General features: G+C 41.6%; 1 protein-coding gene across 1 annotated transcript in view; it reads right to left on the bottom strand.

Moving 5' to 3' along the window:
- The window catches only part of LOC115083973 (zinc finger protein 182-like), a 167,301-nt gene that overhangs the window by 43,620 nt on the left and 103,987 nt on the right, over positions 1 to 19,694 (bottom strand). Inside the window, exon 3 of the mRNA XM_029588154.1 lies at positions 1,245 to 1,365. Within this exon, the coding sequence (XP_029444014.1) occupies positions 1,245 to 1,365 (121 nt within the window). The remainder of the gene's footprint in view (positions 1 to 1,244; positions 1,366 to 19,694) is intronic.

Here is a 19,694-nt window from a genome sequence, read left to right as displayed (position 1 = left end):
TCACATTATATTTAATCACTTTAACAACACACATCAAATATACCATATACACATATAAAACCCACCCAAAATATTAAAATATACAATACATTATATAGGGGTTTTGGGTGATTTGTATATTTTAATATTTTGGGTGGGTTTTATATAATCTGAGCAACAGTTTCCCCGATTTTATTTCCGAAGAGATTGTCACCCAAACATGGGACATTGGCCAACCTGTCATGAACATCCTCACACAGCCTACTGGCTCTCAACCAGGGTATCTGGTGTGCACCAACTGCCGCCACAGAAGATCTTACCGCAGTATCAATTGATTCATTCGCTGACCAGAGGAGATGGCATTTGCACTCTTCTGCATCCAGAAAGGCCTGCTGATAGCCTTCTGGCTCACTGTTGAGAGACTCTACCACAGGCTTCAGCTTGTATCATGTGGGTTGCAATGGGGGAGTTGAGCACTGAGCTCTAGAAGACTTTGTTCCCAAAATCTTTACCCTTGTGAGATGTTGAAAAAGAATGTGGTCTTTTTGGCCCATTTCAACGTCAATTGAACAACCACCAACTAGTGTGGTAGTTGAACCACCCCAAACCCAGGAGACTGTTGAACTCTGTATTTAAGATCCAATTTCCTGGCTACTGGGTGGCAGGACGATGAACTCATCTTATTTGGAGTTTCTGCAGGATTGAAGGATCATGATTGGTGCAGGTTCGAAAGCTTTTCCAGAATCCAAAATATTCTGAAGACCTTGGCACAGGGATCTTTGTTCCTATGGATGTCTACTTCTATCACCTTACCCAGCTAATCCAGGAATTTAGAATATAAGAGGTCTTCTGGTGGAGATGAAAGCTCTGGTAGGTCAGGTTCAGGATCTGATAGGATTCTTGTAGACCTGTCCTCTGAACTGAAAGATGGAGGGAATCTAACCCATGAACCCGATGGCGATCAGGCAGGGACCTTAATCGTCTCAGAGGGGAATACTTGCAGGGCATGCTCCAGTCAATGCTGAAATTACTGTGCAACCCACATGATACAAGCTGAAGCCTGTGGTAGAGTCTCTCAACAGTGAGCCAGAAGGCTATCAGCAGGCCTTTCTGGATGCAGAAGAGTGCAAATGCCATCTCCTCTGGTCAGCGAATGAATCAATTGATACTGCAGTACTTCCAGGACATGCTCCAGTCAATGCTGAAATTTATTGCAACACTTTCGGAGATGACACCATTCCTAGTGATTTATAATTAATGCATACCCAGCGAAACCATTATTTCATAATTGTCCGTCATCACATCCTTATAAATGGTCTTCTGATCCTCATCTAATTGGTTCCACTCCTCCGAGGAGAAATAGATCGCCACATCATCAAATGTTGCCTGAAATGAGAAGTATCACGTGCACATTAACTTTAGCTTCAATCTAAGAACTACAAATTTATTAAAACATTACTCATCAATACACAAAATATGTACTTTAAGAGCTATAGCAGAGATACAAAAAAACATAATAAATATACAAAAATATTAAAAGTAAACAAGACAACAATACAAAACAGTAAGACAAAATAACATGTATAATATGTAATTTCTAACAACGCGTAGGGCCGATTTCCACATTGACTTCGGCCAGAATTTTCAAGGCGGACTTACACATGCAAGTCTGCTTTGAAAATTAGTGGGACCATGCAAACTTTAGTGCAGCATAATCATGCACATTTACACTGCTAGACAGCAGGTGTAAATATCAATGCATACATTTGTATGTATACTTTTGAAAGTACACACATAAATGATTTTCCTGCCCCAACTCCGCCCTCGGGAACACCTCTTTTCAGTACATGTAAAAGCATGTACAAAATCGTTTGTGTACTTTTACATGAACAACCCATGGGATAATATAAAAAAAGCCCATTTACGTTTTATGCCCTTAAATGATTTTGAAAATTACCCCACCTACAGGTCAATATTGAAACGGATTTGCCCTAGTAACAAGTTACTCAGAAAACCCCCAAGATTTCAATTTTCTGCCCCGCTGACTGGCAAACTTTTAACTGAGTAAATGTTAGCTAAAAAGAGGCATTCCAGAAATAGTGTGGATATTGAGCACTATCCAGCTAAATTTATCCAGGTAAGTCTGGCTGGAGAAAACATTGAGATAGATGAGGAAAAATCAGTTGAAATCACAATAAGGAAACCTCATCAAAAGTACAAAAAATTCAGCCCAAGAATAATTAACTCTAGCAGCCGCAACGATAGTGCTGGCTGGGCTACGTCTCTCCGTCTCCCAAATCCATTATCCATAACACTAAGAAATAACAACCCCTGCCATAACTTGGTACAGAATTCATAGCGATAAAATGACATAAGAACAAAAATTGGATATAACATAAGAACATAGGTCATGACATCCTGGGTCAGACCAAGGATCCATCAAGCCAAGCATCCTGTTTCCAACAGTGGTCAATCCAAGTCACAAGTACCTGGCAAGTACCCAAACATTAAATAGATCCCAAACTACTATTCTTTATTGATTTAATAGCAGTTTATGGACTTAATTCAGTTACACTAACTGCTGTAACCACATCCTCTGATAATGAATTACACAGCTTAATTATGCGCTGAGTGATAAAGAATTTTCTCCAATTTGTTTTAAATGAACTACTTGCTAATTTCATGGAGTGCCCCCTAGTCCTTTTATTGTCTGACAGAGTAAATAACCGATTTACATTTACCTGTTTAAGTCCTTACATGATTTTGTAGACTTCTATCATATCCTCCTCTCAGCCATCTTTTCTCCAAGCTGAACAGCCCTAACCTCTTTAGCCTTTCAGGGGAGCCATTCCATCCGCTTTATCATTTTGGTCACCCTTCTTTAACATTCTCCAGGGCAATTATATCTTTTTTGAGATGCGGCAACCAGAACTGCACACAGTATTCAAGATACAGTCTCTCCATAGAGCGATACAGCAGCATTTTGACATCCTCAGTTTTATTCGCCATTCCCTTCTTAATAATTCCTAACATTGTTTGCTTTTTTGAAGGCCACAGCATAACTGAGCCAATGATTTCAATGTTTTATCCACTATTATGAATAGATTTCCTTCCTGGGTGGTAACTCCTAAATAAAAGCTAACATTCAGGCCGATACAGTACAGCGCGCTCCAGTGGAGCGCACTGTTAGCCCATGTTTCATTTTTTTCATTTATAAAATTTATTGATCGCTTTACACTGTTAGGTCTAAGCGATATACAAAAATTTACATACATAATAAAAAACTAACACAAAAAAACAACTACATATAAACAACTTCGTAAAGACTGGCTCATGAAAAATTGTCAAACGTTAGTTGCCATATACGCTGACTTAAACAGGTACATTGTTAATAATTATAAACACGCTTCAGCAAATAATCTTTGAACATAGCTTTGAATTTTTTGACATCCTCGATAGATCGTACATCAAAAGGAATCATGTTCCAGCAATTAGGAGCCGCTATTGAGAAGGAAGTTTCTCCTGTGTAATGTAAACGGGCTAGTTTTACTGATGGAACTTCAAGTAAATCAAGTTGTGAGGACCTTAGTGCTCTGGCTGGCTTATGAATTCGAAGAAGAGCGTTAAACCAAAAATCAGAAGAGGCCGCACGTAATTTAAAGATGGTCATACCTATCTTAAAGATTATACGTTCTGCCATAGGGAGCCATTGAAGTCGGCTTAAAACTGGTGTGATATGATCACGCCGTTTAGAAGATGACACTAGCCTGGCTGCTGAATTCATCAGAAGTTGAAGCGAACGAATTGAATTTTTAGGTAAACCAATATAGAGACTATTACAATAGTCAAGATGAGGAAAGATTATGGCCCGTACGACCATCAAAAAATCAGTTTCATACAAAAGATGTCTTAATCCTGCTAAAAGTCTCAGTTTGAAAAAACCCAATTTCACAACAGATCTAATCTGTGCTCTGAATGAAAGAGTTGAATCATGTTTGGACGCGCTAGCTTTACCCCTTATACAGTATGTGGTAATAGCGCGCCAAAAACGCAAGTCCAACCCCCCCCCCCCCCCCCGGAAACTAATAGCGCCCGCAACATGCAAATGCATGTTGATGGCCCTATTAGTTATTCCTGCGCGATACAGAAAGTAAAATGTGCAGCCAAGCCACACATTTTACTTCCAGAAATTAACGCCTGCCCAAAGGCTGGTGTTAATTTCTGCCGGCACCGGGAAAGTGTACAGAAAAGCAGAAAAAACTGCTTTTCTGTACACCCTCTGACTTTATATCATAGCGCTATTAAGTTGGAGGCACCAAAATTAAAAAAAAATTAAAAATTAAAAAAAAATAAATAAATTTTAAATCGGCCGGTGGTCCGTGGGTTGGAAGATGGACGCTCAATTATGCCGGTGTCCTTTTTCCGAACCCGTAGCTGTCAGCGGGTCCGAGAACAGACGCTGGCAAAACTGAGCATCGACTTGTCCCTAGCGCCTTTTTACCGCGGCCCTTCATTAGCATATTCTTCCCCCCTGAATCGCGCGCACAGGAGAGCGGACAAACGACTTTTACTGAATCGGCCTGATTGTGTAACTACAGCAAGGGTTATTTTTCCCTATATGCATCACCTTGCACTTGTCCACATTAAATTTCATCTGCCATTTAGACACTCAATCTTCCAGCCTCACCAGGTCCTCCTGCAGTTTATCACAATCCGCTTGAGATTTAACTACTCTGCATAATTTTGTGTCATCTGCAGATTTGATCACCTCATTTGTCATACCCCTTTTCAGATCATTTAATAAATATATTTAAAAGCACCGGTCCAAGTACAGATCCCAGAGGCACTCCACTGTTTACCTTTTTCCACTGTGAAAACAGACCATTTAGGGGATTTCCAGTTATGCTCTGAGAGAATCGGACATGTGTTGCTGAGCTCCCCCTGCGGAGCCTACTTGTACTCACCTGCTAAAATCCTTATACCTTTTGCTGATTTCTCTTTAGAGGCAATGAGTATGGACACCTCCCAAGGTTCTTTGCTAGTGCTGTGGGCACACCGGAGATCGAAACCACCTAAAAAACTTGCAAGGGGCAAACTGCTGGAGTGGGACAGAGAGCTGGTGGCACCCATATCTGATGAGGAGCCGAACGAGGTCCCTGTGGCTACTGCGAATGGCCAGGATAAAGTTGAGGGCCTCCTGGAGGCATTTATAGCTAAAATTACCTCGCACCTGGACAGCCGGTTGGGTATTGTGGTAAACAAAATGGCCGAGCTTATGGACACTGTGCGAGATCACTTGAGGCGGCTGGAAGAAGCAGAGACCCACATTTCTGACTTGGAAAATATGTTGACATTGCTGAGTGCCAAGGTAGAGAAAATGGAATGTCAGCAAACCACGGTCAGTCACAAAATGGATGATTTAGAAAACTGGTCAAGGTGTAATAATATCTGGGTAATAGGCCTCCCGGAGAAAACTGAGGGAAGCAATACCATTGCCTTTGTAACACGATGGCTTCCCCAGCTGCTTGACATCCCCTGCAAAGACGGCGCCATCAAAATTGATCGGGTACACCGTATAACTGCACTGATGCCGGCCTGGAGGGGGACAACACAAGCCTTGATAGTGCGTCTTCATAATTTTCAGGTCAAGCAGCGCATCCTTGCATGGGCAAAAATTATGATCTTCAGAGACTTTTCACCAGAGTTGCAGAAACATCGCCAGGCCTTCAGGGCAGTGAAGTGGGAGTTCGGAAATATGGGTGTTCCATTCACGATGCTCTATCCCACCAAGGTTAAGGTCACCATTGATAATAAACGGGTGTGTGTTCTACCTTACAATATGCGGAACAGTTGCTCTATGAAGTGAAATGCCGCACTAAGCCCCTGGCCGCGCCATGACTGCGCAGAGGCTTTACTTATTGCCAACCGCAATCCTGCTTAAGCCCTGCATGAGTGAGGCTAGCAGGCTCAGTTGAACTAAGTTGTTGCTAACCGGAGTTCTCTTTTTATTAGCATTTCATGTTTTGGCAGTATACTGTGCAAAGTTGCCTGGCTGCCCCATGCTGAACTCTAGCTCACACCTTTTGATGGCGCCTTTTGGCACGAAGATTACCACCAGTTGTTTGTTTGGACCCCTTCTCTATTTGTCTCTTGCCAGCATGCTTATTTTTGAGAGAACAGGACCCTCTGCAATAGCTCTCTCGGCGCACTTCTTTCATGTTTTTACAACTTGTTTCCAGCTTGTTACTAGCCCTGGTTGAAGATTGATCACTTCTTGAACTGCATCAGAGCCGCTGTTTTTCACCATTCCAGTGTGCTGAGAATTTGGTTCGAAATCTGTTGCTTTTTCCTGGCCATGCCGAGGCTACCATGTGGATGTTTCGCTGTATTTTTGTACCGCTTTGAGTCTGAACAGTCTGTTGTACTTTTTGATGCTTCACTAAGGGCATTGGGGTGGTGTGCCAAGGGTTCCTTGAAAAGAGTTTGGTGGGTGGGGAAGGGGGGATAATTGGGATTTGGGGGTGGATGCACTACGGCTGGGCCCTCAGTCAGAATTAGGTTCCCACAGGGGTGGGCTCCAGCTTTGTTCCTTTTGGGTTTGTTGGGTTACCCTAAGGGGTTGGGAAGTTTGGGTTTACTTGGTTGGGAGTTGGGGGAGGGTGGGAGGGGTTAATGTTCTCAGGACCGCCTGTGGTTGTTAGAGAGTGTCCTTACTTCTTCCACCTATTTTTTTTTCATCCTTTTTATTAGCCTCTTATAAAGTCCATGGCTAATTCTTTGTCTTATCTCCTGGAATGTGACTGGGCTAGGGTCTCTGAAAAAAAAGGAAGAAGATTCTACGAACATTAAATAGGCACAAAGTTTTCATAGCCTGTTTGCAGGAAACACATCTCTGTGAACTAGAAAGTAAAAGAATTGACCAGGAAATGTGTGAAAATTATGTTATTTTTCTTCAGCGAAAGGGAAAAAAGCAGGAATAGCGATACTCCTGCATTAAAATATCTCTTTTCAGCTATTACAGGAGTTCCATGATGGAGAAGATAGATTCACTATCATCAATGGGAAAATTCAAGGGAGGGACATCACTACTTGCAATCTCTATGCTCCCAAATATGCCCACTCTTTTTTCACTAAATTGGTCAACATTGTTCTTGTTAATTAGAGTGGTACTTTATGACAGGGGATTACAACTGTGTATATGATCCGTTACTGGATCATATACACAGTTCATATACTTCAGACTTCCACAAGTCAAGCACTTGTGGAAGTCTGAAGGGAAAGGGTTTGCTTATCTCTGTCAAGAACTGCATTTATGTGATATTTGGAGAACCTTGAATCCCGAGGTTAAGGAGCACACCCATGTTTCTAGGGCTCATACGTCTCTGTCAAGGATATACTATATTCTAGTTTCTCAAAATTTCTTTCCACAGGACTTAAGAGCAGAAACTGGTCTCCCCATAAATTCTGACCATTCCCTAATATGGGTCGATTTTAGAGTGTCCAATGAATGGAGAGGGGAAAAGCTTTGGAGGCTCCCAAATTATTTGAGAGGAGATATTGATTTCTAGGTCTTTCTATGTAAAAAATGGACCAATTTTATAGATAGTAATGAGCAATATAGACACGCCCAAAGCAGTTGTAAGAGGAGATATAATTTCTTATGTTCTGGGGAGAAATGCTAGATTACATAAAACAATTCTCCAGTTGGAAGATCAACTTAAAATTGCAAAGAAAAGATTAGAAGCATTTCACACTAGCAAACGTAAGGAGGAATTTGTTAATACTTTATAGATTCTTAATTCTTATAGTCACCAGTTCAGCGTGCACTACAACTCTCAGAACACAATTTCTTCCACTTTGGTAATAAAGGGTGGAAACATTTAGCAAATGCAGTGAAGGTCTGGAGACAGAAAACTTTCATTGAGAGGTTAAAAAAATAGTTCTGGTGCACTTGTCACAAAAGGGACAGACATTTGTGAAGTTCTGTGAAACTTTTATGGGAAACTGTACTCAGACGACAGAACTGGAGGTCCAAAAGAGGAAGACAGCTTCTTTCAGGACCTTAACCTGCCACAAAAGTCACTGACCAGCAATTAGAATTCTTACATAGACCTATCCAGGCTTATGAGGATATGAAAGTTATCAAGACTAGTAAATCTTGTAAGACTCCTGGTCCAGATGGTTTCATTTATGATTATTATAAGATCTTGAGTCAGCAAATTGTTGAACCCCTAAACAATATTTTTCTTGAGGCGTTTCGACATAAAGCTTTCTCTACAAATTTTAACAAAGCCTACATTTTAGCTTTAGCTAAGCCAGGGGAAGATCCTACTTTACCTACTTCATATAGACCAGTCTCTGTTAAATTGTGATTTAAAGATAATTGCCAAAGTTCTTGCAGATAGGTTAAGCCTGGTTTTCCATCTATTGTTTCACTAAATCAAGTAGGTTTTGTAAAAGCTCCCTTATAGTGAAACTGATAACAGCCATGTCTTTTTGTTAGTGAAATAATATTTCAGCGATGGCTGTTAGCTTTGATTCTGAAAAAGCCTTCAACAGGGTTTCCTGGCCATACAAGCACTCCATCCTGAAGTGCTAAGGGTTCTTGGGTGATCTACTTATGGATAAATCATGTGATTTTTTTGGTAAACAGAGGGGTTTGCCAAGGCTGTCCTCTCTCTCCTTTCAACTGTATTCTTTCTATAGAACCCCTGTTGAGGAAGATAGATAATTATGCCACAATCAGAGGCTTTGTGGGAAAGAATCATTCTTTTAAAACTGCTGCTTTTGCAGATAATGTTATGGTTTTCTTTTAACAGAACCTCAAAAATCCTTATTGAAGGTTTTATACTACCAATGGCAGTTTGGAGAATTTACTGGTCTTACAATCAATCAATACAAATCTGAAACCTTGGAAATTAGCGGTGATCTGATTTCCTTTGAAATGGGTGGAAGGTGAATTGAAATATTTGGGGATTCCTAAGGAAGCTGATCAAATTTATGTGGTCAACATTTATTTATTTATTTAGCGTTTTTCTATACCGACCTTCATGGTTAAATATCATATCAGATCGGTTTACATCGAACAGGGATAGATAACTATAACGGAAGGAACAACTTTTTTATAATCAGAAGAAACAAAAAGTTACATTTAACGAGGACCGTAAACTTGGAAGCTTAAACAGCTGGAAGAAAAAGGCCCGAAGAGGGTATTAAATTAAATACAAGAGAGTCATAACATTTCTCCATTATTGCAGAATATGTTCAGGTCTTTATGCAAATGGAGAGCACTCCCTCTATCCTTGTTAGGTAGAGTGCAAATGTTAAATATGATGATCACTCCTGGGTGGCTTTATATGCTACAAATGCTTCCACTTTGGTTATAAAACAAGGATATTAGAGAATTTAACAAACAGATTAAGAACATGGAAAGGGGAAAAAGCCAAAATTCGTTTGGAAGCTTTGATGAAACCAGTCAAACAAAGAGAAGCAAATTGTCCCAATCTACAATCATAATTTAGCCTGTATGCTGTGACATGTTGTTGACTGGTTGTTTGACACCTCATTTTACTCACCAACAGAGTCCTTGCAAGATTAAATAGGTCCTATCTCTTTAAATGCATTGATTCAGGTTGAAGATCACGATGTTCCCAGCGACATAAAAGATTTGTTAATTGTTAAATCATGCCACCAGGCATCAGCTCTTTTGTGAAATTGGAATGTCTCTCACACAGGTTAACTACATATATCTCCATACAGAGAAATCCACAATTTACTCCAGGGTTGGAAAATCACATGCATAACAAAATACAAGACTACATCAAGAACACGTTGTTATCATTATACAAATAAACCAGAATTAACACAATTCATAAACTTAAAATACTGTATTAAACAATAAGCAACTCAAACATGGATATCATGGACCAAGACTAACTAGATCATGAGCCACCTGGAAAAGCTTGTTTAAAGAAGCAAGTTTTAAGTGACTTACGAAAATAAAGCCAATCATTTTATGATCTAATTAACTCAAAGTTCATTCCATAAAATGGGCCCAGCAATATTAAAGATCAGACTATGGGAAGTAGCCAAATCATCTACTTCCCATAGTCAAAACTACTATTTCTGGTATCTCCTGTCTGCTGCAAGCCCTGACCTTGGTCGGTCCCTGAACTCTCTTCTGCCTGACCGCCCTAGGGATTCACCTAAATCCTGCCAGCCTGCAGGAGGCGGCAGCTGGTATAGTTGAAGCTCCAACCTGTCCCACCGCAGGGCGCTTTCGCCAGCTGTCGATGTGGGCCTAGTGGCTATGCTGGAGCTAAGAAGATTAGCCAAGCCTGATCCTTTAGCACTTTTTGCACTGTTCTGGCTATTAGTGGATCAGTGGAAAAGCATGCATGAGATCTGCATTCTAATCAAGCTGGAAAGCATCCTGAGCTAACCTGAGTTTGTTGGGCAGAACTGAGCAAAAAACACTCCAGTTTTCTGAAAAATTGTTGGAAGACCCCATAATTTGAATAGTGTCAGTGCCTATTATTGCAGAGACCACTTGTGTGGACGGAACTCTCTGCTGAGATAAGGCCACTAATGTGCTGAAGATCCCTAGAAAATAGATGGCTTGCAAGACCGCTTGATGTTTGCATGCCCATTCCCATATCTCTGCATCACTTTTTGGCAGTGGCCATGACCCTATGTTTCCCTGTTTTTTTCATAAAAATCATGGCCACTTGGTTGTTGGTCTGAATTAGAATGCTCTTCCCCTGGAGAAGATGCATGAAAGTCGACAAAGTGTATCTGATGACTCCCAGTTCTAAAAGATTGACAATATTTTTCTACGAGGGACCAATTTCCCTGGGTTCAAAACTATCCAGTATGGATGCTCCAACCTTTTATGGAGGCATCCATTGCTAAGGCTACTTGATGAGGGAGCCCATGGAGTGGCACTCCTTCCTAAAGAGTGCAGGGGTTTAGCCACCAGAGTAATTTCAGTTGCATTTCCCTTGAAATTGTACTTTGGTTTTTGAAGGTTGAGTTAGCTAGTCCCATTGTCAGTATAGACCCCATTACAGGTGACTGATATGAAGGCGGGTTAGTGGAACTACATGAATGGACCCTGCCTATGACCTAAACAACCAGGATTTCTCTGGCCAATAAGTGCTGCATGTTCAATGGCTTGTGAATGAGCACTCTCAAAGTGTCTGCCTGCTCCATCAGGAAGAAAGCTCTTTCCTTCATGGAGTCTATCCAAATCCCAACTTCTTGAAATTTACCAGAAAATGCAAATGAATTGACTTTTGTATGGATATTCATATGCCTTCTTGGGATATGGCCATGACAAACCAATCATCTAGGTATGGGAAAACTTTGACTCCCTGATTCCATAAATGTGCTGCTGCTACTACAGCCAGGCACTTGGTGAAAATTCTCATAGCTGCTGACTGTCCAAAGGAGGGTACTCTTTATTGATGAGAATAATTCATCTTGAAATTAATATAATGCCAGTGGGTGGGATGTGGAAATGTGTATCCTTGAGTTTGCACTTGCACATCCATTCCCTTTTCTGGATGTAGGGAAGAACTGTGTGGAGGGAATTCATTTTTAATTTATCCTGGAGCAGATGCTTGTTCAGGTTTCTAAGATCCAGAACAGATATAAGTCTACCAAATGTTTTTTTAGGATGAGGAATTACCAGAAGTAGAATCCCTGGGTACCTGCCAGGTTCTTATGGCCTGGATTGGCCACTGTTGGAAACAGGATGCTGGGCTTGATGGACCCTTGGTCTGACCCAGCATGGCATTTTCTTATGTTCTTGTGTTCATCTAAGGACCAGTTCTATCACTCACTGTTAAAGAAGTGATTCCATGTCCAGATGGCATTGCATCAACTGAGACAGATCCCCGGACTAAAGGTTGAACAATGAGGATGAGATGGTAGTTGGGAGAAACGCAAACAATATCCACATTCCATGATCTTGAGAACTCAGTAATCTTTGGTTATCTTGTGCCACTCCTCCAGGAAGAATGGATTCTCTCCCCTACTGCAGAGAGCTACTGGTCAACATGCAACGATTAAAAACTAGGTTTAGGTTTGCGTTGAACTACTTGTGTCGCTTTCGGCTGCCCACAAGCCAGAAGTTGCTGTTATTGCTGAAAAAGAAGGGGTAGGACCAGGTATCTTTGAAAAGGCCAGAAGGATGTCTCCGTAAGTAAGGCCTCTTGAAAGTGTAGGAGCAGATCCTGTGGAGAGTGATTGGATCACTACATTCTGCTTTTATCTGCAGAACCATTTCTCTCAGCTTTTCTCCAAAAGGGAGTTCACCATGATTATCGTCATATATGCTGCTGGCTCTCAACCAAGCCATGTGTTGTGCTCCTATAGTAGTTGTTGAGGAATGTGAGACAGTATCAGACCAATCTAAGATGGTGATGCATGCTCTATTCCTCGTCCAGAAGCAGCTGCAGATGATAATTTCTGCCTTCAGTTGAGTGAAGAAAAAGTTTAAACTTTTGTATTCAGTCACGTAGGTACTGCACCATGTAAAACTGGTGAGAAGAAATTCATGCACTTAGTTCATGCAGACTGGGATCTTCCGTGAAGGCATATTGAATAAATTCTTGTTTTCTTTGCTTTTTCTAGGGCAGATTCCACAACAGATTGATGAGGTAACTGAACTAGTCTAAATCCTGGCGATTTTTGCACACTGTACTTGAGATCTAACTTTCTTGCCGTAGGGGTGCAAGAGATAGTGATTTCCCATATTCTCATTTGCAGCTGATGCAAGATATCAGCTGGGATAACTGCTGGTTCTGAGAGAATGTCTAAAATTTGACAGAGACCAAAGACTTCTCTCTGAGGATCATTATTCTCTGTGCACATTCAGTGTTTTTCCGAATTTATCTAAAAATTTTAAATAAGGCCAGTCTTCTGGAATGGGTCATAGTGTATTCCTGTCGACCCCTCTTCTGACCCCAGGAGTGTGGGAACACTACTCTAGGATGCCAGATGAAAATGGAGAATCGGGGAAGGGGAGGGGTCCTTCTGACATCTAAAAGGGGAACCGCCCTGGTTTGCAACCTCTGTCCTATCTCAATTGTGTCAATATTGACATCACCAGAGTTCCATGCATTGATGGGGTACTGGCACCATGTCAATGGTGCCGGGGCACCATGTGACGAAATGCCATGTGTCCATGGTTGCTCCACTGGCTCCACAGAGTGACGCCACTTTTTTTGATGCAAGAAGGGCACTTGATTAAATATACTACCCCATATGATTAACAGGTGGTAGTATGGTAAAGCCGAAACACACGACCTAAATATGTTACTTCCAAAATAGCTGTATTCATGCCATACAGAACAATGCCCAGAAGGGTGTTTTACGTGGGCAAAACTACCCATAAAGTCTGTAACTGCATGATTGAATATCGTAGTTGCCTGAGAAGAAACATCTTTCAGCACCCCTAGTTGAACATTGTTTAGCATTGGGACATGCATTTGAAGAACTCCATTTTTGTGTGTTTATCTCTAGTTGACTGAATTGTGGTAGGGAGGAGACTTCTCCCATCAGCTGTTACAATAAGAGCAGAAGCGGATCTATCATTTACAAACTTTAGCATCTACAGGATTAAATTCAGAATTAGATTTCACAGTTTTCCTTTAAATATCATCTGGTTATGCTTTTTTCTTTTAATCTTGTCTGTGTTAAATAAAGTTCATTTTTTGTAGGTTCTAATGTCACACTTAGGATGCAGCATCCCTGCACCACTGCCACCATCTTTAAATATCAGCTTGGGATCTGATCGGGTTTATGCCGCTTTCTACAAAGATGAATAAGATTGGGAGATCGTATAGAAGCAGGCTGAATTGTGATTGAAATCTTCATTACCAGATAAGTCCCTCTGATGCAGGGAAAACGAAATGCCAGCTGATGTCGGGGTTTTGCTTTGTCTGCTATAGAGTGTTGCTTTACACCTTCATAGGGCATGTTTCTGCTAGACTGAATAAGAGCTGTTGCTCATCTTTTAGACTAGAGATCATTATGTGATTTTATATGTATTTCAAAAAAAGACAAAAAAATATATTTTCTCTTTGCACCCCTTTGTGACTTTCCTATGGGTGGATGATGGACTGCTTTCCTGGCTTGCTGAAACCCTTTATCATAGATCTTATAATTGTGTGCTGTTCATCGAGTGCTTTGGATCCTGTTTTGGTTTATTGTTTGACACAAGACTATTTGGGATTTGAGGTTCTTAATTGTGGGTATTGCTGTGACAGCGAGGCAACTGAGAAGTGAAAATAAGTAGAAATTTGAATAAAAATATAAGGATTGAGAGAAAAAATACAGAGAAACTGAATACACATCCATGCTGTCCTAGAACAAAAAAATTACTTTGAGGAGGCTCACAAGGCAATGCTTGCACGGGAATTCCGGCACATGCTCAGTAGAACTAAAGCAATGAGAGAAGTTCATTCAGTGCTGCCAGATGATGTCACCAACATCATGGCTAATTCAGCTCTGCTTATCGATGGAAAAAAAAAGTCACATTTTTACATTAAAGTTGAACTTTGGTATATGGTTATAAGCACTCATAGTGCATTTTACATAATATATGATATCTGCTGGAGGTTAACAAATTCTGGGTCAGACCAAGGGTCCATCAAGCTCAGCATCCTGTTTCCAACAGTGACCAATCCAGGATACAAGTACCTGGCAAGTACTCAAAAACTAAGTATATTCCATGCTACTGATGCTATTAATAGCAGTGGCTATTTTCTAAGTCAACTTGATTAATAGCAGGTAATGGACTTCTCCTCCAAGAACTTATCCAAACCTTTTTGAAACCCAGCTACACTAACTGCATTAACCACATTCCCTGGCAACAAATTCCAGAGTTTAAAATTCTCTCACTAACTTTTTCTTTTTCTTATTCTGGTTGTATTGTGTGGATGATTTCTGCTTCTTTTCTGTGCAATTTTATCAGACTTTGCATGCTAAATTAAGCTTTATGTTAATGTAGGGAACCTTTTGTTTCCTGAACAAAAAGGAGTGTATCAATTGATTGCGGAGGTTCTGTGTAGAAATCAGTAAGAGGTTTGGGTTTTGCTTCCCCATATGGGAACAGCAGCTGTCCTAGCTGTTTATCATCCCAAAGCACCATCTATCCTCGTGGAGTTTTAGTTACAGTTTCAAGCTGACAAAAGCCCTCTGTCTCCTGCTTGCTAATTTTTTTTTCTGAGTTATGGGAAAAGAATAAGGAAGTTTTCCCATTTAGGGGTCAGCCTCCCATTGACTTGTCTATTGGGCCTTTATGCTTGCTTTGGATACTTTTAAGCCAATTTTTGAGAATTCCCTGTGAGAACCAGTCCCCTTTATTGTAGTTGATTGGGGAGTCCCTGTATTCAAGACCCGATCTGGGGTAAGGAAGACCTATAGTGTGCTATCTCTCCTTCAGAAGACAGAGCTGACAGTTACTTAATGCAGAGGAGTTATATTTTTGATGTAACTGTCTTTTTGCATTATCTGTTTGAGGTAAGAAAGTTTTATTCCACCCTTCCTGCTTGATTTTTCCCCTATTTGAATGTAAAGGCTATTTTTGTTCCACTTGGAACTGTGAGAAATGAGGCTTAAATGTTGCTATTACATAGAAAATTAGAGAATTGACCAATACAAGTTGCTTTATGTGTTTGATATTAAAAAGGCCTACTCTATGCTGCTATAAATCAGAATGCTGCTAGGAATTGGGTGGGAAAGGACTGACTGCTAAGAATATCTTTGTGGCTTTGCTAAACACAGTAGATAGAATTAAAAGAAAATGTTTAAATTGTAGCTTTTGCTTAGAAGTTAAGAAAGAAAGAATAATCCTTGCTTTTAGAAATCATTTATCACATCTGACCCAGCCTCTGCAGAAAAGAGGAAACTAACAGGCTGTGCAGAGCTGCTGCTGGAAGCTGGCCAACCAAGGAGGCCTCATCCTAGCAGAAAACAAAACCAGAACACCTTTCCCCAAAACCCCTTCTTAAAAACACAAAACCTGAATAAATCCCTCCATGTCATAAAAACTATGACAGGCCTCTGCAAGCAGAGAAGCAAGAGACACAGAACCAAAGTTACATATTTGCCTGCACAGCTCTTGTGACATCACCTCCTTCTGCTGAGGCACTAACTCTCTTTCTGTTCCTTGTTATATATATATATATATATATATATACATACATATATATCTATATATATATATGAGAAAAGCAATGCTGATTGCAGCCCCCTTTTCATGGACCCCCCCCCCCTTCCTGTGTTCCAAGGAAACAGGTGCAGATCGTCAAGTTAAGAGATACCCCTGTGTTCAGGTGGAATATAGATAAGTACAGAAAGGGCAATCACAAACCCCCCCCTCGCCCAAGCTTGTAGCAAAAACAGAAAAAAATAAGCCTGTCACAGGTGGCAGGAATAAGATAGGAAAAACATCAAGATGTGCTAACCACAAAGCTAAAAGGAGGGACTTAGAAAAGTATAAGAAGCCAGTGTCTGTCCAAAAAAGTGTGCTTGCTTGCATTCGCTGTCAGCACCCATTTGCAAATGTTACAATAAAGATTTCTTTCACTGAAGCTTTTCTGTTCATAGTCTTATCATTCCCGAGAGGGAATAGTGCTTTATTTCCCACAGATGGGGGCTCGTCCGGGATTTGATATCTTCCAGGATATGGGCATCTAACGCCAGAAAACTGGAAAGACGCGTCCCATTGTATTTCAATGGTCCCGACTTCTCCATCAGAGGTTCGTGTCCAGCCTGATAGATCCCGAGACCGGTGAACTCAGTGAAACAAGTCTAAGCAGGCATGGCCGCAATAAGGAAGTATCTCCGATCGGCATCACTGTAAGCCTATTGGCTATTAAGGGTTTACCTGTGGTGGGTGGAGTTGTGAAACTGGAAGGTGTGAATGGTGATTGAGACATACCCCAGGTACGAAGCGACTTGGGATTCCTAATTTGCATTTCCCTACCTCCGCGAGGAGCTGGGTCAGTGAGGGACAAAGCATATGGACATTTGAGTGAGTGTGACAAATTCCAGTAAATTCACAAATGGGGAACAGGGTACCTAAGGAATGGGAGAAGGACAGTCCCGATTATATCCCTCCAGATAGCCCGATGGGAAGGATGTTAAAATTGTGGGATGACAGGCCCTGCACAAAAGGGAAAGATAAGAAAAAGATGATAAAATATTGCTGCTTTGAATGGTCCAAGCAGTGTATAATGCCACCGGCCTTTTATTGGCCTAGGTATGGAGCAGACGAAAACTGTCTATGCCAAACATTTAATCTATATGTAAATGGGAAAACACGGTTTCCCAGGAGTCAGCCTATGCCTCCTATTGGACAGGTGGCATGGAAACAATGCTACCAGTTCGGGTAAAGGAGCCCGGAGTTAAGAACCAACAACACCGTAATAAATTATGGGAGGAGATGGGAATGAAGAGGTGGGATCCCCTAGAGCACCTGCTACCATTTGACGCAATAGTTAATGGGAATCTACCCGCTAATGCCCCTCCTCTACCCCCTGCTTATGAAGCGGACGCACAGGCACGAGTAGATGCGCAGGTAATAGTGCCAGGACCATGACAAGGGGAAGGCGAATTGATACTGGGAGGGCAGGGTGACCTGGACCACAATCCTGATATGTGGGATGAAATAAGAAAAGCGGCAGCTGAGGCAGAGTGAGAAGAGGAAGAAGAGGAGGAGCGAAGGGAAAGGGAAAGGGAAAGAGAAGAAGAATCCCCCTTAGTGTTGAAAAAGGAGGTAAAATGATTGCAGGAAGATGTGAAACATTTCCCCATTCCCAGACCTTCAGATTCAGATTCAAGAAGGAAAAATAGGAAATTGGAAAAACTTGAGAAGCCCGAGACTATGTGCCCCCTCAGGGAGGTACCGGTAGAGGGAGGGATATAGGGTATGTTAGTAGCCCCTTACTAGTGCAGAAGTCAGAAGCTTCCAGAAAGAAATGAAGTCCTTACTGGAGAACCCGGCAGGGCTAGCAGAACAGATAGACCAGTTGCTCGGCCCTAATGTTTATACGTAGGGGGAATTAACATCCATCTTGGGAATCTTATTTACGGCAGAAAAAAAAGGCTACGATTAGAGCAGCCGGAATGAAAATATGGGAACGGGAACACCAAGGAGATGGAGACCCCCGGGGAGAACAGAAATATCCCCTTCAGAATCCAGAGTGGAATCAGAATCAACAGGTAGATAGGGGACACGAGTGATTTACGAAATTTAATAGTAAGAGGTATAAAAGAAGCAGTGCCTAGGAACCAAAACGTTGCGAAAGCGTACGAGATCCAACGACGAGACCCCTTCGTGTTCCCGGAAACGGTCAGGGCCAGGATGAGGCAGTATTCTGGCCTACCAGCTGATGATCTCCTCAGTCAGGGATTATTAAAAATAAATTTTGTCACAAAGTCCTGGCCGGATATTCAAAAGAAGCTACAGAAGTTGGAGGGGTGGAATGAGAAGCCCATAGAGGAGCTATTAAAGGAGGCTCAGAAAGTGTATGTGAGGAGGGAAGAAGAGAGACAGAAGCAAAAAGCAAAAATAATGCTTAATCCGTAACGCGCTGATATAGTAAACTGCGCGGGAGAGCCGGCGAGCACTCGCTTTCCCGACGCACACCCAGGCCACTCTCCTGGGCGCGCAATTCACTAAGGAAAGGTATGCAAATTAGGGCCCACGGTAAAAAGGAGGCGCTAGGGACACTAGCGCGTACCTAGTGCCTTCCTTTTTGACAGAAGCGGCGGCTGTCAGCCACCGCTGACAGCCATGGGTTCGGAAAATGGACACCAGCAAAATTGAGCATCCTTTTTACAACCCGTGGGCAGATTTTTTAATTTTTTTTTTTTTTTGGGGTCTCCGACTTAATATCGCTATGATATTAAGTTGGAGGGTGTACAGAAAAGCAGGTTTTAGAACAGGTTCTCGAAGCATTCCTCTTACCCCGGGGGATGCATCTATTGCAGTATGTGGATGATTTATTGGTTTCAGGGAAAAAGAAGGAAAATGTGAGGGAAATCACAAACCTGCTGCTCAATTTCCTGGGCAGGCAAGGTCTGCGGGTATCTAAAACAAAACTGCAGTACGTAGAGAATGAAGTGAAGTATTTAGGGCACTTGATTAATGAAGGACAGAGGAGAACAAATCCTGAACGAATACAGGGAATAACAGAACAACCAGTGCCAAATACCAAGAAGGGATTGAGGAAATTCTTGGGGCTGGTAGGATATTGTAGACTGTGGATAGACTCATATGCTCAGAAAACAAAGCCCCTTTATGCCAAGCTAATAGGGGATGGAAACAGTTTACAGTGGACAAAAGAGGAGGAACAAATACTGGAAGATTTAAAAAGAGATTTAATCACTGCCCCGGTGTGAGCATTGCCATCATTCGCAAAGCCTTTTTCATTTATTCGTAACAATAGATGAGGGAGCAGCACTAGGAGTCTTCACACAGACGTGGGGAGGGAAGAAACATCCGGTAGCATTTCTCTCTAAACTACTAGATCCAGTTTCACGAGGGTGGCCAGTGTGTGTGCAAGCCATAGCTGCAACAGTTCTGCAAGTAGAAGAGGGCAGAAAGCTCACCTTTGGAGGAGCACTGGTAGTAAGCACTCCACATTCAGTCAGGTCCATTCTAACACAGCGGGCTCATAGGTGGCTCACAGATTCTAGGA

Source organism: Rhinatrema bivittatum, chromosome 2, assembly GCF_901001135.1.
Source record: "Rhinatrema bivittatum chromosome 2, aRhiBiv1.1, whole genome shotgun sequence".
Taxonomy (NCBI): domain Eukaryota; kingdom Metazoa; phylum Chordata; class Amphibia; order Gymnophiona; family Rhinatrematidae; genus Rhinatrema; species Rhinatrema bivittatum.
The sequence above is the reverse complement of the archived record's forward strand: the minus strand, read 5'-3'. Positions and strand labels throughout refer to the sequence as shown.